We start from the raw sequence: 25,035 nt of genomic DNA, 5'->3' as shown, positions 1-25,035 counted from the left end.
CATGCTCTCTCTCACTGTCTCTCTCTCTCAAATAAATAAATAAAAATCTTGAAAAGGAATTGTTTAAAAAAAAAATTTAAGCACCATACCTACTAGTCTTTTCTACCCAAATTGTTTCTAAGTTTAAAAAATATTTTTCTAAGTTTATATAGTAACTTCTTTTTCATTTTTTTAAAGAGCATGTCCTTTTTTAAAAAAGATTTTATATATTTATTTGACACAGAGAGAGAGAGAGCTCAGGAGAGAGAGAAGCAGGCTCCCTGCTGAGCAGGGAGCCCGATACGGGACTTGATCCCAGGACCCCAAGATCATGACCTGAGCTGAAGGCAGATGCTTAACCGGCTCTGTCACCCAGGCGCCCCCTTCTTTTTTCCTTTAAAGATTTTATTTTTAAGTTATCTGTACACTCATAGTGGGCCTTGAACTTACAACCCTGAAATCACAACTCGCGTGCTCTACCAACAGAAAAGTCAATGGCTCGTATGTATTATGTTATGGTACAGATTCTGGGGATGAGAAAATTTAATTTTGTTGGTTTCTTTAATGGTTTTAATGTTTTTTTTTTTTTATGGAAACAGCATGCTTTGTCCATAAATATTGACTTTAAATAAATAAATTTATTTTAAATTAGAAAAAAGTCACCACCATCTTGAGAACCCTTTTACTTCAGGATATTTGTGACTAGCTGTACTTGTGTGGATCACGGTACCCAGAATTGTCCAAGTGTGGAATCTGTTGGACTCGTAGAATGACAGTAAATGGGGCGCCTGGGTGGCTCAGTGGGTTAAAGCCTCTGTCTTCAGCTTGGGTCATGATCTTAGGGTCCTGAGATCGAGCCCCATATCAGGCTCTCTGCTCAGCGGGGAGCCTGCTTCTCCCTCTCTCTCTCTGCCTGCTTCTCTGCCTACTGTGATCTCTGTCTGTCAAATAAATAAATAAAATCTTTATAAAAAAAAAAAGAATGAAAGTAAATGAATGAGATGCTGAACGCCAGACCCATACACTGAACACATACAGTAATTTGGCCAAGATTACATTTAATCGTCTTTCCAGTGGCAATGACAGAAGGTGTATGTTTTTGTTTCGTTCTTAAGAATTGATGAACATACAGGAGTAAATGTTCAAAGGAAGAAAAAAGTTAATTGCTTACAAAGTGTAGTTACCGCCTTGTCTTCCTACTGGGTCCTTGGAGCCCAGCTAAGATTGTAAAGTAACAGGTGAATGGGGTGCTGGACCAGAAGGAGAAGTACACAGCCCATAAAGCAGCATGGCCATGACTGAGCCCCTGGGTTGTTTGCATTGCAAAGGGCAGACCGTGTTCTTTATCTCTGCTATGGCTTTGAAGATTCACCATGGATCAGTAGTGCTAATATTAAGTATTTTATGGCCGCAATTCATTATAGAACCTCTTGAAAATCCCTGTGAATGAAAATGGCTCTTACAGAGCTGCCAAAAGCACCATTTGGTTTCTGTTAATTTAGTTACAGGTATAATTGGATGCTCGCTTCTGGCTCTCAGGCATTTCACCATCCTAAATATCACAGCTTTAGTTGTACCCTAGAAAAACTCTACTTTACTTTCAGTCACCTAGAGTCATTGAGCTCTATGTTTAGGCAAACCCTCATTCTGCTCATCTCCAACTTATGCGGATACAAGGGGCTTCAGAACCTTTAGGAGAACTGCAAGTCTGCAGGATACAGACTCTCTCAGGACATAGCATGAGTCATCATGTCCCCTGAGCCTGTGCACCTGCCTGGTTCTCACTCGCTCCTTCTCCTTTTTCTCTCTGTCTGTGTTTCTCTCTCTCTCTCGCTCTCTCTCTCTCTCTTGCCTTCCCTCCAACTCTATCTTGGGTGGACTGTAATACAAGACGAAACTGAAGTGATGTCTGGATGGTGATGAATCATTAGTCTAGATAATGGATTGGCAAAGTCTTTCTGTAAAAATCTAGATAGTGAATACTTTAGCCTTTGCAGGCTGTTCAGTTGGATTCTTCCACATTATTCAACTCTGCCATTTTTCTCAAACGAGCAGCCGTATGCTATCCTAAAATCAATTGGCCTGGCCATATTCCAATAAAGTTGTATTCACAAAAAGGCGGGTAGTGATCCAAATCCATGGCCTATAGTTTGCTGTTCAGTGCTCCGTGGAATAGTGGAGAGAAACTATCAACTACACCCAATTTTAAGCCTTTGTGAAGGACGTAGCACAAGAAATGGTCCTCCTTGGACATCTAACATTTTTGTAGGGATTTTCAATCTATCTTATTCTTTGATGTTCTCAAATAATGTTCTGTATAGTAGTTAACCTCTCATCAGCTTTTTCTTTTATATATATATATATATATATATATATATTTTATTTATTTATTTGATAGACAGAGATCACAAGTGGGCAGAGAGGCAGGCAGAGAGAGAGGAGGAAGCAGGCTCCCTGCTGAGCAGAGAGCCCGATGCGGGGCTCGATCCCAGGACCCTGAGATCATGACCTGAGCCGAAGGCAGCGGCTTTAATCCACTGAGCACCCCCCACCCCGCCGCACCCCTCTTATCAGCTTTTGTACATGTTTTCTGCGAATGGAGACCAGGTCATCAGTCTGTGGTCTAAATAGTTTAGTTGAGTTGTACAATACAATAAGTGTTCGATAAATTCGTGTCAAGAGTAGTAGGATAGGGTCTTTAAGGAAAGTTTCCCAGAGTGCTGAATTCCTGTTGTGCTAAGGAACCAAAGCAACTGCCAAAGCTGAGGGCCCCGCCACGTCTTATGTACTTTCTCTATAGTTGGGGATGCTGATAGAGCTTCTAAGTTAGACACTTACTCCAGAATCTTGTCCAGGTAAGTGAATCCTTTGAATCCAGAATGTACATCAGGCTCTGTAATTTCCAACAGAAATGATTTAGTGCTCCATTTAATGCATGCTCACCATGCTCATATATTAAATGTAAGAAAACCATGACCGTGAAGTGCCACTATTATTCATAAGACATACTTTTGTTTCCTTTTCTTTTCCTTATTCAAATCAGTTATCCTGGGTCTGCCAAGGTCAGTGTCAGGGGAAGACTAGCTATTGACTTCTATCCTTCCAAATACCTGCCAGGCCAGCCTGGATGGATTCAGAGACACCTTTGAAACTATTTGACTGGGAGTTCCAAGTCTAGCTGTGATAGTTTGCTTTCTGTTTTCCAAACACATCTAAGTCTGCTGCTCAAGTTGCTTCCCGTGGACCGGCACCGTCACCACCACCTGGGACGTTTTGGAAACTGAGCACCAAAGGCACACTGAAGGAATCTGAACCTGTCTTTTAATAAGATGTTTGGCTAATATGTACGCATGTATCATGTAGTTGCTAATATCTTTCCTAGAGATATTATCAGTTGTAGTATATATTATCATTATCAGAAGAGCAGATTTTCTGGGCACCTGGGTGGCTCAGATGGCTGAGTATGTGCCCTCCGCTCAGATCATGATCTCGAGTCCTGGAATTCAGCCCCACATTGGGCCCCAGCTCAGTGGGGAGTCTGCTTCTCCCTCTCCCTCTGCCTCTCCCTCCCCCCGCCTCCCCCACCCCGACCCGCTTGTGCTCTCTCTGTCTCTCTCTCAAACGAATGAATGAAATCTTAAAAAAGAAAAAAGGACAAATTTTCGGTACTTTTCTGATAAAAACTTAGCCTGTCGCACTTGCTTCCAATATAGCGCTGTCCAATAATTTGTAAGTTGGCACACTTTGTAAGTAAATATCTTTCTTACCGTGGAAGTGAATACCCCATAATGTAACACTATTCAGAGCTCACAGCCTTTCCCCTGTTTCATATCCTTTCTTCTCTATGACACCTCTTAGGGAAATGTCATGATGATTTTTTTTTTAAAGATTTTATTTATTTATTTGACAGGCAGAGATTACAAGTAGGCAGAGAGGCAGGCAGAGAGAGAGAAGGAGGAAGCAGGCTCCCTGCCGAGCAGAGAGCCCGATGCGGGGCTCGATCCCAGGACCCTGGGATCATGACCTGAGCCGAAGGCAGAGGCTTTAACCCACTGAGCCACCCAGGCGCCCCTGTCATGATGATTTTTGTCTTGATTCCTAAAATGAAACTATGTCAGCACATAAGAAGGTAGCAGAGTCTACTTGTGTGCATCACTTGAGCTGGAACCTGGAATTTCTGGATCTTTCCCTCTGTTCAGAGTTAATTTACCTATATTAGGAACAGTTGGAATGAAAAGCATGAATGAATGCCAAATGGAAACTGGAAAAGATGGGGAGAAACTAAGCAACCGATTATTTTTAGTAATGGTACCATTTAACTTTGAGAGTTTTTATTATAATACTCATGATAAATATCATTGTTATCCAAACTGTTGTGAAAATATGAAGGTAGGAAGGGAAATGCTGATAATTCTTCAACACGTGTATGTCCTTCCTTTCCCCTGGGTTTCAGGTTGACTCAGAGACTTTCCAGCACATTGTGGTTTCCCCACGTTCATTCTGGTGACCTCCTGCTTGGGTTTTTAAGCCCATGCTCAGGATCTTCTTGTCCTTTCTCTATTTTTTATTATATTGTGGGTTTTTTGAAGACAGCGTTCTATCATCTTCCTCTGTCGCAGTTCTCCCCATACAGTGGTGCTTATTAGAAGCAATTTGGAAGGTACAGAACCAAAAGAAATATGAGTAAGGTCAATAAAATATTACCAGAAAGTTCTCTCTTCATCCTTAGCTTACATTTTCTCCCTTTGATCTTCCCAGTTGTTTAAAGAACTGCCCCCCCCCTTGCAACAAAAAGTGGCAGGGGAGGCCCTGAGGGTAGATAGGTATTTTTAAATATATGTGTTTATATCTCCTCTGAGGCTTTTGTGCTTTCGATTCTCATACATTTTCAGTGACCTTGGCAGTGAGCAGATACCGAGAAATCTAGTGACATAATGTATTCCCCTTTGTTATCTAGGCGGTGTGTTAATGAAATAATTTTAATTTTCTGCGCTTAGCCTCACATGCCCATTTGTTGCGTTTATGTTAATCGTTTCAAAAATGAAGAGAAGCCTTGGAAATGCATGATGAATTCAGGGTTGTGATGGGGACTGGCAACAGTTATGTAAATGCAGGAACAAAGCCCGGAATCTCTGTATTAAATGACTCTAAATGAAAAGCCATCAGAAATCTTCCTGGAGTTAGATAAAAATAAAGTAACACTAGGTTGATGTGTTTTGTTTATATTGTAAATAACCCATTAACAACATTGCAAACGCAGTCTAACGCTGGGGAATGAAGCCAGACAACACATTTTAGTGTGTCAGTGTACTTAGATATACTGACTGTAACATTCTGTCTTAGCTTGTTAAGGATGTCAGCAGGTGTCCTAGAAACACCTGTTCTTAAGGGATTATAATTCAACCATAAATAAAGAAGTCCCCAGTAGACTCGGACATAGCAAACCAAAGTCAGGCATGTTTTTGATTGAAAATAGACTCATTGTAGCTTGTAAGATCAATGCCCTTTGGTTGTTTAGAATATATGAATGAGGATAGAGCCATGGTTATATTATTAGACATCATACTATTTGGTATTAAAACCACCTTCGAACCTCACATTTGAAAACTCTAGAATAATCAGCTTGTGATACTGTTTGTTTAAGCCAAAAAGAATCTTTATTTGAATTCTGGAATGCAACCACTAGAGTGAGTTTTCTCATTTTGGTTTTAGACTGCCTACATATTGCCTATTTGAAATACTATTCACCCAGATAGCGGTCCTATTTATAAGACAAGATAAATGGTTCAGAGATTTTAAACTCCCCATAAATATTCAGGTATGTGATGGATTGAAGTGTAATATTTTTATCCTTGGCTCAAATGCTGTTTAAAATCAGAACCTTGGGGTACCTGGGTGGCCCATTGGATTAAGCCTCTGACTTGGGCTCAGGGCATGATCGCCAAGTCTTTGGATCCAGCCCTCTGTCTGGCTTCCTGCTCAGCGGGGAGCCTCCTTCTCTCTCTCACTCTGCCCCTCCACTTCTAATCTCTCTCTCTCTCTCAAATAAATAAATCTATTAACAAAATAAAAAAAATAGGAATCTTGTTCACTATTTTTGACTGTCAAACTGGTATCTCTGTGGAAAAATAGGTTTTGCAGAATTTGTCTACTTGGGTCTCTTATAATTCTGTTAAAGATTATGGCCTTTGAGAAAGAGACCTATTTAGTTTTTGAAGGTGAACATTTTGAATTTTAATGGAACCTCAAATATCATGTAGGTCAGCACTGTTATTTTTGAATAAGAAGAGTGAGGCACGGAAGTATAAATGACTTTTCCACAGTGTCACTATAAGATCAGCAAACTGGCCCGTGTGCCAAATGTCAAGTCTTTATTTTCTAAATAAAGTTTTATTGGAATACAGCCCTTTCTGTTAGTTTCCATATTGTGTGGCTACATTGATGCAGTGGTAGAGTTCTCTACCTTTAACCCAGTTACCATCTGACCCTTAAAGCTGAAAATATTTGTTACCTGTCTCTTTACATGAAAGTTTGCTCATCAATCACCTGTATAGAAATTTCTGGCCTTCCTGGCTAATGGTCTTCCATTTATAGTCTTTCTTACTTTGAATTCACAAAAGGTACACATATTGTCCTATCAGTTCCTGCCATTGTCTCTCTGCTTGCTTCTTTTTAGTGATCTCTTCCTTTTTATTTCAAACTGAGGATAATTTTTAAATAATACTTTATTACCTTACCAAGATATTTTTGAAAAACTTCAGTGGAATGGGAGATTGCTTAGCTAATGGATCTACTTTTAACGTACCATGCTGAAAGTCCTAAAGCGAGGCTAAGAAGGTTAAGAAAACTACAGTCTTTAAGAGCAAATACTTTATATGATAATCCGTAAACATGAAGATACGGGGTATCCTCAACCAACAATGAAAATATAACTTTCACTAGCTAACTTGGGAAATGTTTGAAGTTTTCATATACAGTTCATGAGGACATTTAATGGGAAGCCAATTGGATTTGGCTAAGCTTGGTGAGTAGCGATATTAGCTTATGAGTCATCTATTAAAAAGTCAAATGTGAATATGAATCGGCCTCTCAAAATGATGAATCTTTGCAGAAGCGTTTTTAACAACACCTTGGAAAATTACCTTAGGCCATTTGGCAGATTTTGTCGATGTTGGGTTTTATTTATTTTATCATCACTGTCAAGTTCTATGACAGTGCATTTGGTGGGTCCTCAGAGCATTTTCAGCTTCCATATTACAAGCGAGAGAAGAGGACTAACCTTAGACGAAGGAGGAAAATTTTATTTAATGTTCAGTATGGGTGAAATAGTTGTCCTGTGGGCCAATCGAGGGGCATAAGGAAGAGTTCCTTGTCCCCTGATGATTGACTTCCCTAGCCTGGCACTCCTTCCTGCCAAGTTTCACTGAATGTTTAGTGAGCATGGAGCAATCCAGAGCTTGTACCCTGGGGAAGTTGGGTGAGATGTTCTCCTGCTTGTCTAGGTTGGCAGTGTTATCAGTTCCAAGAGGGCAGGCATCCTATCTGCTTATCACAGTGCCAGTCCCAAACAACAAGTGCCTTGAAATTCCGCAATGAAATGTTTTAAATGATTGAGGGAATCAATTTAGTGTCATAAGGGCACTAGCTGCCTGAAACAGAAAACAGTTATTTAGACTCTCCCTTATAACCCAGAGAGTAGGAACTGCGTATTATAAGGTTGCTGTATTTTACACACAGGGGACCAGAACCTTGCACAAAAGAGTGGATACCATGAATGGCCATTGACTGTCTGGAATTCCCTCTGTGTGTAGAGGTTTAGCTCATCTTGGGCCGCATGTTTCCACTCTGAATTTTCTGGTAATCCAGATGGACAAGTCTCTCCCCAAGTCATCAGGTCAACCAAACTCTTCATTGTCCTGCTGAGAGATTATTTTGTCGCCTCAGATCCTTGAATGGAAGAGGAAGGACAAGAGGGATAAGGAAGTGTCTGCGCTCCTCAGGAAATGGGGGCAGCCTGCTCTTGCCGTGCACTGGGGTCGTTGCACATGAAGAGGTCTGTGAGGGCCTTCTTGTTGAGGCAGAAAGTTGTTTGATTTCAGACCCCTCTTCTGGCTGCTGTTGCCTCTCTGTTTTATATGCCTTTCTTGCCTTGCAAAATGTCGGGGCCTCCGGTACCTGTTCGGTTTCCTCATTATAAATCATTGGAAACTTGTGGTCTTGCCTTCTGTTTGTTCACAAGTTGATATATTATGTTGTCATCTTGAATTCTGCTTTTGAGAAATTTTAGGATTCTTTGGGGCCCTTTCTACCTTGTCCCAAACTCCCACTAGTATCAGGGTGTTGCGGGATGGCTTCTAACAACTTGTGTGTTAGCCCTGGGCAACTAGAATTGCTAGGCACTTTGCGAACCCTAGGAGTCCCATATAGAGTCTGTCGTGTCATTTACAAATATTGGTCATCATTGTGTCTTGGGGGTGGGGTTGAGGTGGCATCATACTTCCTTGCCTCATTTTTATGATTACTTTGCCTCCTTAAATGAGTGTTTAATAAAGAGACAGCATGACTAAATGCAAGGCACATAGAGCTTGTTTGGATACTGAATCACACCCAAAAAAAAACCCCTTAAAAGTAGTTGTATCCTTGGGGGAAATTTAGATATGGATTCTATGCAATATTGTATAAATATTAAATTTTACTCTGATATGGTATTGTGATTATATAGGAGTATGTTTTTTTTTCTTGAGTGATAGATTCTGTACAATTTTCGGAGAAAGTGTCCTCATGTCCCTTAGAACATAACAGCTATTAGTATGTATCAGATGATTGAAATAGATACTTCAAATTCGGAAAGAGAGAGAGAAGAAATTGGAAAACGTCGACAACTAGAAATCATTGGTAAACCTTGGTCAGTGTCTCTCAGCCTCCACACTACTGCCATTTGGGATCCAGTTGTTCTTTGCTGTGGGCCTGTCCTGGGAACTCTAACAGCATCCACGGTCTCTACCCACTAGATGCCAGTAGCATTCCACCACCCCCAGCTGTTGTGACAAAAATGTCTCTAGATGTTGTCAAATGTCCACTGGGGGGCAAAATCATCTCTCGTTGAGAACCACTGTTCTAGAAGATTGCCAAATGGATGGTTGGTGTACTCTTCCAACTTTTCTGTGTGATTGAACTTTCTCAGCATGGTCAGTCAGGGATATAGTCATTGTTGTGGCTATGAGCTCACCACCAATGAAGAGCCATTTCCTACCTCAGGATTCTTGATCTGATAAAGATCAAGAAACAAGCTTATATCAATGAAACTCATCCAGGCTTGATAATTTAACATCATTAAGTTTATATTTAATCCCTTTGGGTCCTCTGAGTTGCAATGTTGTCTTTATAAGAAAACATGAGTCTTTCCAGAATCCCAAGGTAGGAGGATGCTGTTGATTATATGGCGTTCTCTTCCTGGCTGTAGCGTCCATTGCTTGTAATCCTGGACCCAAGCAGGCACCATCACTGTGCTCATTTTGGAGGATGCTACAGAGTTGACTGCTATTCATTCATTCATTTATTTCAAGAAATCCTGTTATAAAATGGTTTCCATGTGCCAGTTTATGCACTGAATACTCGTGTAAGGAGAGGTCGTGGATTTGGATCCTGGGCTTGGTGCCTATTGCTGATCAGAGAGGTGAGCACTGTTGGCCTAGGAGTTCCATGAATCCCCTGTCTGTACGTTCTCATCAAGCACAGATACATCTACCTGGCCATTCAACAATAGAAGGCAATTTGAAGAAGTTAGGTTCCTGTTTTCATGTGTTTAGATCTCCCCTCCAAAAGCAATAGCTAAAATTCCCATTTCTGTACAATTTCGAGGCCCTTACTAAACCAACCATAGCAAGACAGTTTCTGTATCAGCTCATTGAACACACAGTACGTATCACGCAGCTATCATTGCCAAGTACTGTGTGAATTCCAGGGATAGAAAGATGAAGGAGATTCACCCCCCGACCTTCTGAAAGTCAGAACTGGCTCTGCAGTATAACAGATAAACAAGAGATAATTCCCATTCAAGGCGGCAAGGCAGATGAGCCGATTTCAAGCTGCCCTAAGTATATGAACATGCAAATATTTGATTTTTTTTAATTGTATGAACTCTCAGGATCTTATAATCTAGGAAGACACATCCTCACAGAGTTATTGTTAATTACATAACGTAGATGCTACCTCCATAGTGCAATCTGTCATTTCCAAACATTATGGGCAAGTGAGGTAATCATTTTAGAGTAGGGCTGTTCAGGGACTCCTTTAAGCACGTTGTCGCATTTGCAATGAGTTTTGGAGCATGGGTCAAGTTTTACAGTTATGTAGAGGTAGGAGGGTTTGGAATGGAGGAAGAAATGTGTTTTAGCCAGAGGCCATCGCATTAGAAGCTTGTGTAAAGTGAGTGTGATGCTAGGTTACCAAAAAAAAGGGGGGGGTGGTTCAGATGATGGGGGTGTTTATTTCCTGTGTTCATGAGTCTTATTTTCAGCATCTCTTTTGTTCACTGATGCATTGCCACCCCTTGGACAGCCTGTGGCATCTACTGACTGTGTACTCGATCAATACTAGTTTTTGCATTACTATGTACAAGCTATAACGATAGTATTTCATTTTTACAATTAATCATTGCACTCCTCACAATAGTCCTGGCAAGCTGGTTTGTATTAGCCTTAGCTTTCAGAAGATAATGCTGATGTTTCGGGAAGGAAAAAGAACCGGCTAAGTTTTCGATCCAATGTTCAATGTCGTTGCTCTGTCTAAATCTAGATTCTATGGGTTTGTCTTTTGTGGAGTTTTTTACTTCCTGATATTCATGAAATGGTAGATGGCTGTCCACATTTCTTTATCATGTGTGGGTTTTTTTTTTTTTCACTTTAGGGTCTTCATAAATCTGTAAACAAAGCAGATCTGCAGTCCTTTTTTATAGGTGCCTGTTATCTTACTGCGTGTTTGTGTTGTAGTTTATTTAATCCATCTCATACCAACTGGGTCTCAAAGGGTATCCACATTTGCCATTTGGATAGAAACTGCTAGATTGTTCTCTATAGGGGACTGTTGAAATGAACTCTGAACAGTACATTATCACGCGCATTTCCTTACAGCCTCTTTGAAACCTTGTTTTCAGATTTTCAGTACAGCCTTTGGACAATTTCTCCAGTGAATCACCAGAAATCCATACGGAATCCTATCCGTTTCTTCTGTTTAAAATAAAATTTTATTTACAAAAGTAATACATTTTTCTCATAGGATATAAGGAAAGACAAAAATCACACTGAAAACCACCCCCACCCCCCAAAAAAAACCCCACCTCGATCCCACAACTGATGGACAGTGACTTTGGATCCCTCCCTCATACAGCTTTGTTATGCCTGTGCACATAGCCTTTTCCTTTTACATCGTCAGTCATGCTGCCGTCACTCCTCTTGTTACCAGTTTTGCTCATTGAATTGTAAATCTTACAGCAGTCAGTCTTAGGTACCATTTGGGGTTTTGGCTGAATGGTATCCATTGTTGGATTAGCCATCACGGTGGCAACCAGGCTCCCCTTTTCACCTGTCATGAGATTTAAAAAGAAATAACCTGTGAAAGTTCCTAGAATGGTTCCTGCCGAATAGCATTTATTAATCTCATTATCTCGCTCTCTTCCTCTCACAGACTGTTAAATGTCCAGAGGCAGGAAGCCACAGTTTTAATGCCCATGATTCTGGGTGACTAGCATCTTGTACCTTGGTTTCCTTTATTAATTCAATTCACACTGACTATCACTTATGTGCTAGATACTATTGCAAATAATAGAGTATAAGGGTGAAGAAGATCCTTGTCACAGGTGTGTGCCCAGCTTAGCATACCAAGTTGACATCATGTGGTTACCTGGGAGACAGGACTCTGAACCCCGGAGTAGTTCAACAGCTTTCCAGCTAAGGTGGATGCACCCTTGGTTGGGTGAATGTTCGGATGTAGAGCTCTGTATTGCCTTTCTGGGAATCCTTGGCTACTGTGTCTAGTCTCTTATTTTATTTTGTATACTACAGGGCTAATCATAATTGTCCTTCTCCATTCAGAGAATTAGAGAGTTCAGCCAGCTAATACATACAAATGTACTTTGCAAAAAACAAAAGTTCAGTTTAAAGCAAAACTTCAACCATCACTAATGGCCAGCACTGTGTACGTTTCAGGACTCTTGGTATGGGAAGCAAATAACGGCAGCCAGAAAAATCTTTCAATTTGGTTATTAAAATTATACCCAGATATCTTTTTATTTTAAAGATTTTATTTATTTATTTAACACACACACACACACACACACAGAGAGATCACAAGTAGGCAGAGAGGTAGGCAGAGGGTGGGGGGAGCAGGCTCCCCACTGAGCAGAGAGCCTGATGTGGGGCTCGATCCCAGGACCCTGGGATCATGACCTGAGCCGAAGGCAGAGGCTTAACCCACTGAGCCACCCAGGTGCCCCCAGATGTCTTTTTAAACTCTTGATTAATAATACATTTTTGTTTGAGTCTAATGACTTTGGAATGTATATACCGTTTGCATTTGTGCAGTATGTCAGTAATATTCAAATGAGTTTTTTAACTAACTGCGATTCCCTTTTTACTGTACTTTTTGTATTTCCTGTTAAAAGAGAAGTGAAATCTTATAAATAATTGGTTGGATGATTTTTACTTCTGTCTATGGCTTTGATATTATTCTTCTCTCCAATCGAGCTTTCTGCACATGCACTTGACCTTGATGTGTCTAATAAAGGGTAGTTGGCTAGAAAGCTGTTGCTTCGTGAGTGAGATTGACATACTGTGACTACAGCTGAATTGAAGGCAGAGAGTTATATTCTGAGACAACACAATGCAGCTGATTCAAGATGTGTCTTTGTGTCAATAGCATGATTTTACTGGAGCCAAAAGACTTAGCCAGTCAATTCCTCCCTGATCCCTGGAGACCCGAAACTTTGTAGCAACGGAACTCTTCTCATCCAGTTGAGGCTCAGCGAGGCGGTCATCATAGAAACAAGACTGCCACTAATCATGGAGCTTTTTGAATTCATCCAGAACATTCCTTTATGTTTTGTTTTATTTAAGATTTATTGATTTATTTTATAGAGAGATTGAGAGAGAACACACTAGTGGGGTTGACGGACAAAGAAGAGGGAGAGAAAGAATCTCAAGAAAACTCCTCACTGAGTCAGGAGCATGACCTGGGAACTGATCCCAGGACCCTGAGCCGAAATCAAGATGCTTCAACCACTGAGCCACCCAGGTGCCCTTGAAAGCATTCTTTATGTATTTGTCTCAATCCCTCTCTAATTCCTTTACCTTAAACCAAAAGGCCATTCAACCTACCAGATACTTTATATATCACCCGCTTGTATATTGTGTGACCTTAAGCATTCTTGCAGAATTTTGGATACCGTAATCCTGTCACCACTTAGAGCAATGCAAATGAGAACATGTTTTACATTTTGTAGCATCATCTGTAACACTATATAACCTTGGGGTATTCTGAAAATAATCTCTGTGAGTCCAAAGAGATAAGGATGGACAAATTCTGGGGAAGAATTGGATTTGGTTGGATTTGTAAGGGCATTGTATGTCCGAGATGAGCAACTGAAGAGACGTGGCTTAGGTTCTACCATATCTGAAATGCATATAAGAGCTCCTTTCTCAGGACCAGTTTTCAAATGATGCACGTTAATTCTGGTTAGTCGTCCAAAATATTATCAGGTATCTAAATAAACCTATATGTTGAAGTCACACTTCAGCATGATGCTGTGTAAGTAAGAGGAATTTAGAGTCGGAGGCTGTGGATTTGTTTTGGACATTCTCCTAACTAGCTGTGTCGCAGCAGTAGGATGTGTGCATGGGGAGATTTTTCAGAGGCTGTAACTTCTTCCCCACCATTTCCATCCCTAGTACAATCCATGAACCACACAGTGCCTGCCACAACATGTGGTCTCTAGTCCAAGTCCATGGCTGCCCTTGTTTCCCTCCAGTGAGGCCAATATGGTACCTCCATTAGCTAAGGGGTAAATTATACTTTCTCTCTGAGTTCCATTTCTAAATATTTAAAACAAAACAATGAATGCTTTAGCAGGCATTTTGTTCCATGATGAAGCTGACTTTGACCAAAAGAAATTCTGTATGTGGAAGTGGTGTTTAATCTATGAGGTCAAATACTAAAATTATCTTCATTACGATGATAACCACTTCTAACACAAGAGCATTTGATGAGACTGTTCTCAGTGAGTCAAACACTGGACCTTGGTTCTTGGCACGTATTATTTATCTGCAGAACATCCCTGAGAGCGGATGTTGGTGTTTTTATTTTTACCCATAGGACTAAAACTTTGCGAGGCCAAATGATTTACCCAAATCATTTGGGTAAAGTTTGAAGGTTTCAGTGGCAAACCTGGGTTTCAAACTTTTGCATCGTTATGGAAAGATCGATTCTGCTTATCCGAATTCAGGTTTCAGTGGAAACTTTGTGAAATTGCGGGGTGTCTTGTGTGTTTGTTTTCAACCAAAATGTTTTAAGCCCCAAGTCTCATCAAGGAAAGTGGTCGGAACTATCTATTCTTCCTTCTGTTTCTTTCTCGGGGCAGCTTTAGGTGCTGAGCAGGGGCACTGATGTCATTCTGTCTCTGTGTTGGGGGTGACTTGTGTCCCAGGGGATGTGTGGCAGCATCCATGCCTTGTACCCACTAAGTGCCTGAAGTGTCTCCCCTCTCCCTGTTTGGGACCACCTCACTGGTCTCCAAAACCAGTGTCTTCCTGGTAGCAACCCCCACCCTCCACCCCGCAGGTGAGAACCATTTAGACAGACTAAGTCATTCTTACAGGTGATGAAAATTAAGTAGGGCGCATTTAGAATTTGGGGTCACAAAGCTCGTTTGGGACAGCATTTGAATGTGTTTGTTCAGGATTGTGGAACCAGACCTGTCCTTCACCCGGGGATAATCCCCTTCTCTCCTCCTGAGTTGTGTTTTTAGCCCCCCAGGTCACTGTACTGGCCTGCCCCTGGTTTCTAAGAGCCCGCCTTCTCCCGGGTAGATTGGCCTCCGGATTGGGTCCGGGACTTAGAGGCGGGCCCACGGGTGGAAATGGGGCGTGGCTTCCACCTTGGGTCCCAGGGCGGCTAGTGCCGCAGCTCTACCCCTCCACTTCCAGGCTGCTCTCCCTTCATCTAGTGTCTGAAGATCTTTTCTGTTCAGGCCCTCTTCGAGCTGTTGCAAACAATAGATGTGAGAAAGCACAGCATTGCAAAGCAGTTCAGTCAAGCGGCCGGGAATTTCTGGAATGACTGAAATAGCCCTGGCAATGTAGGTCGCTATTTTGAAGGCTGAGCTAAGTGTTTGAAAGTAGTTCGCACGACCGTGATTTCGGGCTGCAGTGACGGAACCTGTGGTCGCAGGCAGTCTCAAGGTGGGGCCTGGGAACCGTGGAAACTGGCCTCTCTACCGGGGATCACACACACAGCTGGGGTTACTGGTTCCCGGGCCCAATTTTCTGATGTTTTCCTCTGCCTTCGGAACAGCTGAACTCAACTTGTGACCTGGGAAGAAGGTATAACCTGGCTTGATTCAGCCCCCTTTCACCCTGCCCTTGCCCGTCGGGAAAGGAATAGAGAGGCCCGAGACATTCACCCTTCTAACACTTCTAACACTTTGAGAACGAGTAGAGACACCTATTCCTGCCTTACCCCCAGATGCCTTATTGTCTCCCGCGTTCAGCTGAGATTTATTTAGCAGAGACTTTTTAGCACAGATGGTATGAAATGACCTCCAGAACTAATTTAATATTGTTCCGAGGCCCTGGTCCTCTTAGCAACGTTTATAGAGGAGTAGCTGGGACCAAGGGGGTTAGAGGTTGAGGAACTTGTTGAAGATTGTGGAAAAGAAACGGCAGAGCTTGGATTAAAGCGAGTCTGATTCTCAGTGGTTAGCAAAGTTGAGTGGGCCCCAGCCTTGGCTGCAGGCCTTTTAAACAGAAATTGCTTGGTCAGCCCTGTCACCTGAGTGTTTTGTGTTTTGGTAGGTCTGGGGTAATACGTACGCCTTGGTGGCGCCCCTGCTGTCCCCAGGGCCATGCTTAGAGAACAGGCTCTTGAGCGCCACACCATGCTGCTGTGATTCAATCAGCTCAAAAACAAATATAAAATGACTTTGACCAGTGGGTGGCCATCTTGGGGTCAAATACCAATGCCTAGGCTTCACCCTCCAGGAATAGGACTCCAGTGGCTTGGCCTCCATCCCAGGCAGGTGGACTTAACAAGTTTCATCACATGTTTCCAACCTGCTGCAAGGCTTCACGTTGGGAATCACCCATTTGGGCTGTGGTTAGAAAACTTGAATGCATTTGGGAATCCCTTGGGGATCTTGATAAAATGCAGATTTCACGTCATAGCAACAACCCAGTAGATTCTAATGCTGTTGGGTTGCCACACGACCATGGACTAATATTCTCCAAACCCCATGGCTCCTGTATAAAATATAGGATGTTCGGTTGAATCGCGATGGTTTTTTAAAATCAGTATTTCCCAATATTGTCTGGGTCATCCTTACACTAAAAATTATTCACCTGTATTGGAAATTCAGTTGACATGGGCATTCTTGTTTTCTTTTGTTTCATTTGGACTGGTAAATCTAGAAATCCTGTTCAAAGAGAATTATGTGACTTGCTGGTTTCAGCACACACCCTCATTCTCTCACTCATAGATTCCTAGTTCTAAGCCAGACCTGCTAAATCATAATTTCTAGGATCTAGTTATCTTTATAGTTATCGAACAATGTGAGGTGATTCTTGCAAGCTAAATTTGAGAAATAGATCAACGCCTAGCTCATGACTGCTTGTAATCCCCCTGTTATTCCCACAGACGTGTTTGGAGGGTATACTTTGGTTTGAAGCTAGTCCGGGAGCTGAGGGTGCTTCTTATCACATCACAGACTCTGTGAGAGTAGTATTTGGTCCCACGATTAGGTGAGGGTAAGTCTTAAGAATTCTGGGCTATGATATTTTAGTTCTGTAGAAAAGCTGCCTTTTTTGATTGTGGAAGAGAATCTGAGTATTCAATTATTTAAGGTGCTAATGTTGAGTTTGCAAATAAAACACAGGATGTCTTGTCCAATTTGAAATTCATATAAATGATGAATGCCTTTTTTAGTATATGTAATGCCCGAATATTATGTGATATCTTCTGATGCAAAAAAAAAAAAAAAAAAAGTTGTTTATACGAAATTCACATTGAACTTGATGTGCTATATTTACATTTGGCAAATCTGGCAACCCTATGCTGGAGAACATTCTAGAAATGATTTCAGTGGTGCCAGCCTGCTTACCATCCTCAGTCCTGCTGGCTCCTGAGCAGCACTGCAGGTTCCTACTTACAGAATAGTCTTTGTTCTCCATGGAAGTGGTCAGAGCAACTCAGAGGCTAATAGGAACTTGGACGACAAAAGTAAGACCTGGGGCGCCTGGGTGGCTCAGTGGGTTAAAGCCTCTGCCTTCGGCTCAGGTCATGATCTCAGGGTCCTAGGATGGAGCCCCGCATCAGGCTCTCTGCTCAGCAGGGAGCCTGCTTCCCCCCACCCCCGCCATCTGCCTCTGCCTACTTGTGATCTCTGTCTGTCAAGTAAATAAATAAATAAATAAATCTTTTAAAAAAAGAAAAAAGAAAAGTAAGACCTCCTTCAAAGAGGAGAAATACCAAAGGTGTCAGTGCTCGGGAAGACTGCCTAGGAACTCGGAATGGACTCTTTGGGAGATTGCGGGATATAAAGGGTACGCATCTCACACTGGGACCCAGAGTCAGCATTTTTTCCAAACATGAGGAGTTGGGCACAGAACTCTTGTCAGCAGAGGTAGAAATCTGAATCAGAGAGGCCTCTGGTACCCATCAGTTAAGTGATCTCTACTTTTACAAGCACTGGCCCCATCTACGCTCTGTAAGATACGAACTCTTATATTCCTGGTGTTAAAGACTGTGTCTCCCAGTAGTTCTGGGATGGGCCAATTTAGAGGGTTTGGTGAAGACACAGAGGGTAGAGCCAGGAACGGAGGTGCCTAGAAAAAGGGAGACCAAACAATCAGCTTATATGGCCACATATTGTTGGGTGGACCTCCAGCAATCCCACTCATAGAAGCAGGAACCAAATCCTTCCATAGTTATGACCCTTGTCCTTGACTCTTAAGACTCTTAGGTTTAGATATTTAGGTGTTATTTTTTTGTTCTTTGAGCATTTTAATTTGCTAAATTGCATTAATTCCTTTCCAACCCACATATGACAACACATTAACAGACATATAGACATAACTGATTTTAATTATTCAGTTTTTTATATCAAACAATGTCCTGGAAGGGAAGTATTAAATTATCATTTGTAAACATGTCTAGTATTTGCACTTCACTGGGTGTTTCATGACAAAAGTCTTCACTGGAAAACATCATCATGAAGTGCTGTTTTCTGCTTTCAGAACATACTGTACAGGACAGAATGTACTTTATAACAAAATTCAGGCCTACTGATACCATATTTTACATGGCAGTTACATTAGGAAGCCTGTGTCTTTCTTTTAGTGATTTAGACATTGGTGGCTGTGGCCGATGAAAGAGAGAAATACTGAAAAGAAGAGAGAGTCTGTTTTCAGTAAGGTAGCCCTCTCTGGTAATGATTAACGTTCTGATGCAAGCCCTCATTTAGTCATCTAGTGTAAATAGTTGCATTCTCTACATAAATAGTCTTTTGCTCAAGTATTCCTTGTGTTACTTCTTACCGTACTGTTGCTTTTGGAACACTTTTTAATAGCAGGACACGCTCTGTTCACTTGCCTAAGGGCTTGTGTCCTTGGTCCAGTCTTAGGAAGCTCTCCACATGTATTCTCTACTGCTTGGGAGAAATTGGTGTTTATTTTTTTTTTTCCACAGGATGGCAAATTCATGGGTTCTCCAACTGTAGGGAAGCAGCCCATTCTTATAAAACCTCCAGAGGAAACTGCCTCTGCTGACTTTCGTGCGAAGAAGAGGAACAGAAACTGTTGCCCTTGTCTTGTATTTTAATAGTCTAGGGGCAAGAAAGGCTCCTGTGGTGGGATTTTAAATCCGCCAGCCCTGCTTTAGATTTGTGACCTTTGCTCACCACACTTCATGAAGGATGTGGGAAACCTGCAAGGAAGTTTAAAAAACAGCAGCAGAGGTGGTTTAAATGTTGTGAGATCCTTCCCGTCTAGAAGTCGTACTGGAAATGGGCTTGTTTCACCCGCCGGGAAGGGTTGGGTTCTGATCAGTTGTGTGCATTGGCTGTGAGGTGGGGGTGAGTTGCCCTGTGTTCTGGGCGATTCAGAGGTGCCTCCTTTCAGAAATGGTGACACCCTGTCCTTGGATGCTTGCTACGGAGGGGGGGTGTGCTGCTGGCTTTGGACGGCTGCCCACACGGAGTTGTACACCTTGTGCGTGTGGTCCCTGGGGCCCTGTCAGAGGCTCCCTGGTGCTCTACTCAGATGCTGAGCACGAGGCCCCCGAAATGTGAGCCCTGCTTCCCCAACCCCCACCACGTCGTTTGGACCCCAGTTTGCAATCTGCAAGTGCCTGGAAGATCTCCAAGGCCGTCCAGAAATTCACGTGGTGTGGGTAGACCAAACAGTGAAGGATGTTGGTTGATCCAAAAACGGCACTTGGTATTTCCTCTTGTGATTTTGCTCTGAAGCAATTTTCAGTGTTGTTGAGCAGACGGTGGAAGTTCTGTAGGTCCTTGGTGGAGAGGAGTGGCCAGGACCCAGCCACGCTCCAGAACGTGGGCTTTGGCCCCTGGTTGGAGATAGTGACTGTGCCGCCCTGCCTGTCCCAGTGGCTTGTCACGTGCAATTACTTCACCTCTCTTCTTGCTCTTGGGAGGGCCGGCTTCTAGAAAGTTCTCCGTACCCTACCCTTACCTTTTGCTAATGATTGAGATTCAGGGTTTGAATTGCAAGTGTAAAAGCAAATGTGTAGATTTTCTCTGCAACTTAAATGGAGAGTTTGTCCCTGGGTTATAGCTCACTTTGACAGGAATGTGGATAATATAAGTGGAAATGTTATGTTTGGGTCAGGGGAGGCCAAGGAATTATAGCTTCCAATTATTTGCTTCATAGCCATAAAAACAATGTTTACATATATGTGTTGATATGGCATGCAATATCTATCTGCCACACTTCCTGATGTCTGGGGTCAGGAAGTGTAGCGCAATGATGTCATTGCAAAATTTATGCAAAAATTTTGTTTAAAATGGATAACGTGTCCTGAACAAAGTTACTTAATCTTTCTGAGCCATTTTTTGTTTCCTCATCTGTAAAATGGAATATGTGTAAAGGAATATATGTTCTTCCCTCAGGAAGGAAGATAGTATAAGGAGAACTAATGAGCATGGTACCTACTGTAAATCATTCATTGTATTTATTCATTTAATCAGCTGAGCATGTAGCCCACAGCTGAGAGGAGCAAATCTCATGCTCTTTCTGGTGTTTGTCTAAGAAGAAATGTTTAGGAGTCAGGTGTAATGATGCTTTTCTTTCTCTCTCTCTCTCTCTTTTTTTTTTTTCCCAGCCACAGGACGAAATCTTCTGGCTGGCCACCTCCCTCGGGCACCTGGGGCTTGAACCAGGTGCCACCCTATGGATGGGAGATGACCGCGAACCGGGATGGCCGAGACTGCTTCATCAAGTAGGTAGAACTGATGGCTTGAACTGTGTGGAATCTTCTACCTGTTCTTTGTCTCTACTTCCAGCCTTGACTCAGAATTAGCGTGCCTCCATTTGGGACTCAGACATTTGGAGGCCATCAGTCAAGCTGCTTAATCTTCTCTGTCTTCTATGTCTTGTGACTTGCAGTTGCTTCATAGTTGGTGATCTGCCCTGTTAGGCTGATAATTCTGGGGACAGTAAGGTCATTCTGAGAAAGAGCGAAAGTGTTCTTTAGTATATCCAAGGCCAGTTGTACCCACTGTCTGAGGCTAGAACTAAAGTTTAACAATTTCCATTGCTTTGTAGAATTGGTCAAGATAGAAATGTTACTGGGTTATTCGTAATGAAAAACATGAGCTAACAGAATTATATGCATTCCTCTTGCTGACACTGCCTAAGATTTTGGACTTTTTTTTTTTTTGCTTTTTTTTTTTAAATGCGTTAAAATGTATATAGCATAAAGGTAAATTTTGTTTAATTTTAACATTCTGGGGTGTACAATTCTGTGACATTTAAGTACATTCAGAACATCGTACAACCATTAGCCACTGTCCATTTCTAGAACTTTATCATCATAATGCCCAACAGAAACTCTGTACTCATTAAAAAATAACTTCCCATTCCCCCTCCTCCCTCTGGTAAGCTCTATTTTACTTTCTTTCTCTATGAATCTGCCTATTGTAGATATCTCATATAAGTGAAATCATAAAGTATTTGTTTTTCTGTGTATAGCTCGTTTCACTTAGTGTAATGTCCTCAATGTTTCTTCCATGGCATAGAATATATAACTGTTTGGTTCCTTTTCAGGGCTGAATAATGTTCCGTTGTACATAATCCATTTTACAGATAACCTTGTTTGTTTAACCATTCTTCTGTCATTGGAAATGTGGGTCGTCCGCACTTTTTGGATCTTAGGAATAATGCTGCTATGGCTCGTGCTTCCTAAGTATCTGTATAGGTCCCTGCTTGCAGTTCTTGTGGATATATCCTACCATTGTACTCACTGGATGATAAGATAATTCCATGTTTACCTTTTGGAGGGAACCACTGAAGAATTTTGGAGGAATCAGTAGCCCTAGTTCTCTGGGGTTTTTTTGCAATTGTATGAGATAAGTTTTCCTGTTGCACTTATCAAAAAACAAGGGCCCACCCTGCTTTCTTTTACAAGCTATGTGCAGCATTCTTAAGTAAGAGAACATTTAAAATAAATTTTAGGGGCACCTGGGTAGCTCAGTTGGTTAAACGTCTGTCTTAGGCTCAGGTCGTGATGCCAGGGTCCTGGGACCCATCCCCACGTTGGGCTCCCTGCTTAGCAGGGATCCTGCTTCTTCCTCTCCCTTTGCTGCTCCCCCTGCTTATGCTCTCTCTCTCAAATAAATAAATAAAATCTTAAAAAAAGAAAATAAAATACATTTTAGATCAGTAAGCATGTTTGATCCTAACCGAAAAAATTGAGTTGAGACTGGATGCCAACAGAAGCATTTTTCAGACTACAGGCAGCATTTCTTTGCTCTTGTCAATCTGACTGTGGACTGATGAGCAGATAGGGTCACAGTGAGGTGGGGGATCATGTTTATAAAGATAAAAAATCTTTCTTACGATTGTTTTTGGGGATTTGGTCTTTGCACAGCCCAGCACCTCCAGGTGATTATGGGAGGCTATCTATGCAAGAAACATATGAACATTATGGTCAGATTTCCAGTCTTTGCGGCCCAAGTCTCCCCTCTTTCTTGAATTTCCTGCAAAGGGGAGAGCGGCTCTCTTCAGGTCATTCCTGAGGGCCTGGCCTTCTGGGAAGTTTCAAGTTGCCCGTGACCCTGACCCATTACAGGGAGCCCGTGAGCAGTGGCCTTTGGCTCTTCAAGGCTTTCCTGAGGGTGCCCTACCAGAGGAACTGCACTGGAATTGGCGATGGGAGTAGAATCTCCCAGAAAGCACAAAGACTGGAAGAAAGACCAACAATTCTGCTTATACCCTAGACTCTGAGTTGTTCATTTCATAGTTTACCCAAGTGCTTTATATTGCTGAAAAGATGATATTTTGTCAGATTACATTGTGCTATCTATTTTGTAACATCATTATGAATTCATGTAATTGGCTCACTTGAGCTTGCCTAGATGCTTTGACTCAAAACAATAAGAATTTCTGCCAAAGAAATGTACTTTCTAAAAGATTCGGATTATAAATTTATGGAGGTATATCTTAGACTTTTCCAAGGAAAATGGATTTTTCTGTTTCCTCATCGGATTTGGGCTCCTGTGCTTTCCAAAGCAGTTAATTAAATAGAAACACAAACCAGGGCCTATTGGTCATAGAATCCCAGCTAACTTGAGCCACGTGCATTTCACTTCGTGTCCTTGACATTTTTAAGGGCAAGGCCACGTGTGAATGTAACATTTACCCTGGCCTACTGCCAGCTGTTGAAACCTGTTAAGAGTAAATCAGCAACTTCATAGAGAAACCTGCACTGATCACTAAATAGCAACATTAAAAACGAATGTCACCAGTGTCACTTTTCCCAATCTGTAAGATGATTTTTTTAAAGATTTTATTTATTTACTCGAGAGAGAAATACAGAGCGTGCACACGGGTGCGTGTGCTTATGTGCCCAAGCTGGGAGAGGGAGAGGATCTCAAGCACACTCCCTGCTGAGACCAGAGCAATACCAGGCTCGATCTCAGAACGCCAAGATCATGACATGAACAGAAATCTAGAGTTGGCCTCTCAACCTATGGAGCCACCGAATCTGTAGGATTTTTTTAACTGGAAAAGTTAAGTTTCCGTAGCTCTCTCAGACTCATTGTTTCCAGATGTGGAGAACAAGTACCTGATTTCAGAGGTGTTTGTTCTTTATCCCTAGTGGGTTTTATAAATGAGAATCATTCCTGTGGGGTTTTTTCCTTATCTACTGAGTTCTCTCCATTACAGAGCAATACTCTAATTACTCAAGTTTCTGTCGACCTCTGGTTTGCAGTGTGGAGTATATCTCTGCTCATTAGTTTTGTACGTTAAAAGAACAATTTGAAAATTAAGCTGTGGCTAGTAATTAGCACCTTTGCATTTATTTTCTTACTCTTTTACATATTCTCTTTGAAAGATGTTAGATGTCTCTTTTTTTTATCTTGTCATAGGATCCAAATGATATCCCAAATCATACAATTGGTTTTGATGGTGGTACAACTACTTTCAAGTTATTAATGAAGCTATGGGAAGATCCAGGCTTCCCATGTTCAAAGTTAGAGTCTTCTAGCTCAATAATGAGCTAATTCTATCTTGATGAGTCCTTCAGAACACAGCCCATGGTAGTTAAATGTGTTCAAATTTCGTGTTCTTTTTCCCATCCCCAATTATTTAGAGTGGAATCAATACCTTAAATTTTATTTTAAAAAAAAAGCTGGCAATGCATAGGATTAAAAAATTAATGCCATTACGCACATATTAATGAACACTTAAATAACATTATATAGACAGTAGACTACTGGTTATCAGTGTTTGCTGCACTTTGAAATAGGGTCAGGAACTGTAAAAAATCCTGATGGCTGGTTGTCTTAGTCTTTTGGGGGTTTATAATAAACTCTGAAAGAGTGGGTGGCTGAAATACAGAACTTTATTTCTCAACAGTTGGCCTGGATTCTTGGTGAGGGCCCTCTTCTGGGCTTGAGGTGGTTGTCTTTTCTCTGTACCTTGACATGACACACAGAGAGAGGGATCATATCTCTAGGTCTCTTCTTAGAAGTTCCCTAATTTTATCATGCGAGCTCTACCCTCTCCCCAATAGCCCCACCTCCAAATACCATCATTCTGGGGATTAGGGTTTGAACAAATGGATTTTAGAGGAACACACACATTCAGTGCATACCCTGGATCTTGGGTAGAGCCAAGAAATAGTTTCAGGTTCTCCTCCCGAGGACTGGCAGCTGCCCCATTTCATTTTCCCTTATTTAATTAATGAAATATTGATCCTATTTCCGGATGAGAAAAGTGAGACTCAGAGTCATCAAATGGTTTTCCAAATGTCTACACATGTACCCGGTCAAATACACCCAACTCTGCATTAGAAAAGGACAGCTTTTGTTACTATTGTCAGAAAAACAGGAAATACATGTGTTTGAGCAACAGTGAATATTGTTTATGAAACATGGGAGATGTAGAGGAAGAGTTTGTCAGTTTCCTGTTATTACCATGTAAGCAGGGAAGTGAGAGAGTTGGACGGGAAGAGAGAAACTGGAACTTGAAGGAATGACTCTCAGGAAAGAGTGTCCTTTTAAGAAAGGGGCGAGAAAGGGAGAAATGCAAGGAAAGAGAAAGAAAGAAT

At 41.7% G+C, this 25,035-nt stretch overlaps 1 protein-coding gene across 4 annotated transcripts in view; it reads left to right on the top strand.

The window, feature by feature from the left end:
* Positions 1-25,035, top strand: part of FRMPD4 (FERM and PDZ domain containing 4) — a 556,687-nt gene that overhangs the window by 337,172 nt on the left and 194,480 nt on the right. For all 4 annotated transcript variants that reach the window (XM_044234508.1, XM_044234507.1, XM_044234506.1 and 1 more), the window contains exon 2: positions 20,584-20,700. In XM_044234508.1, coding sequence (XP_044090443.1) covers positions 20,584-20,700 — 117 coding nt within the window. The remainder of the gene's footprint in view (positions 1-20,583; positions 20,701-25,035) is intronic.

Source organism: Neovison vison, chromosome X, assembly GCF_020171115.1.
Source record: "Neovison vison isolate M4711 chromosome X, ASM_NN_V1, whole genome shotgun sequence".
Lineage (NCBI taxonomy): Eukaryota > Metazoa > Chordata > Mammalia > Carnivora > Mustelidae > Neogale > Neogale vison.
The sequence above is the reverse complement of the archived record's forward strand: the minus strand, read 5'-3'. Positions and strand labels throughout refer to the sequence as shown.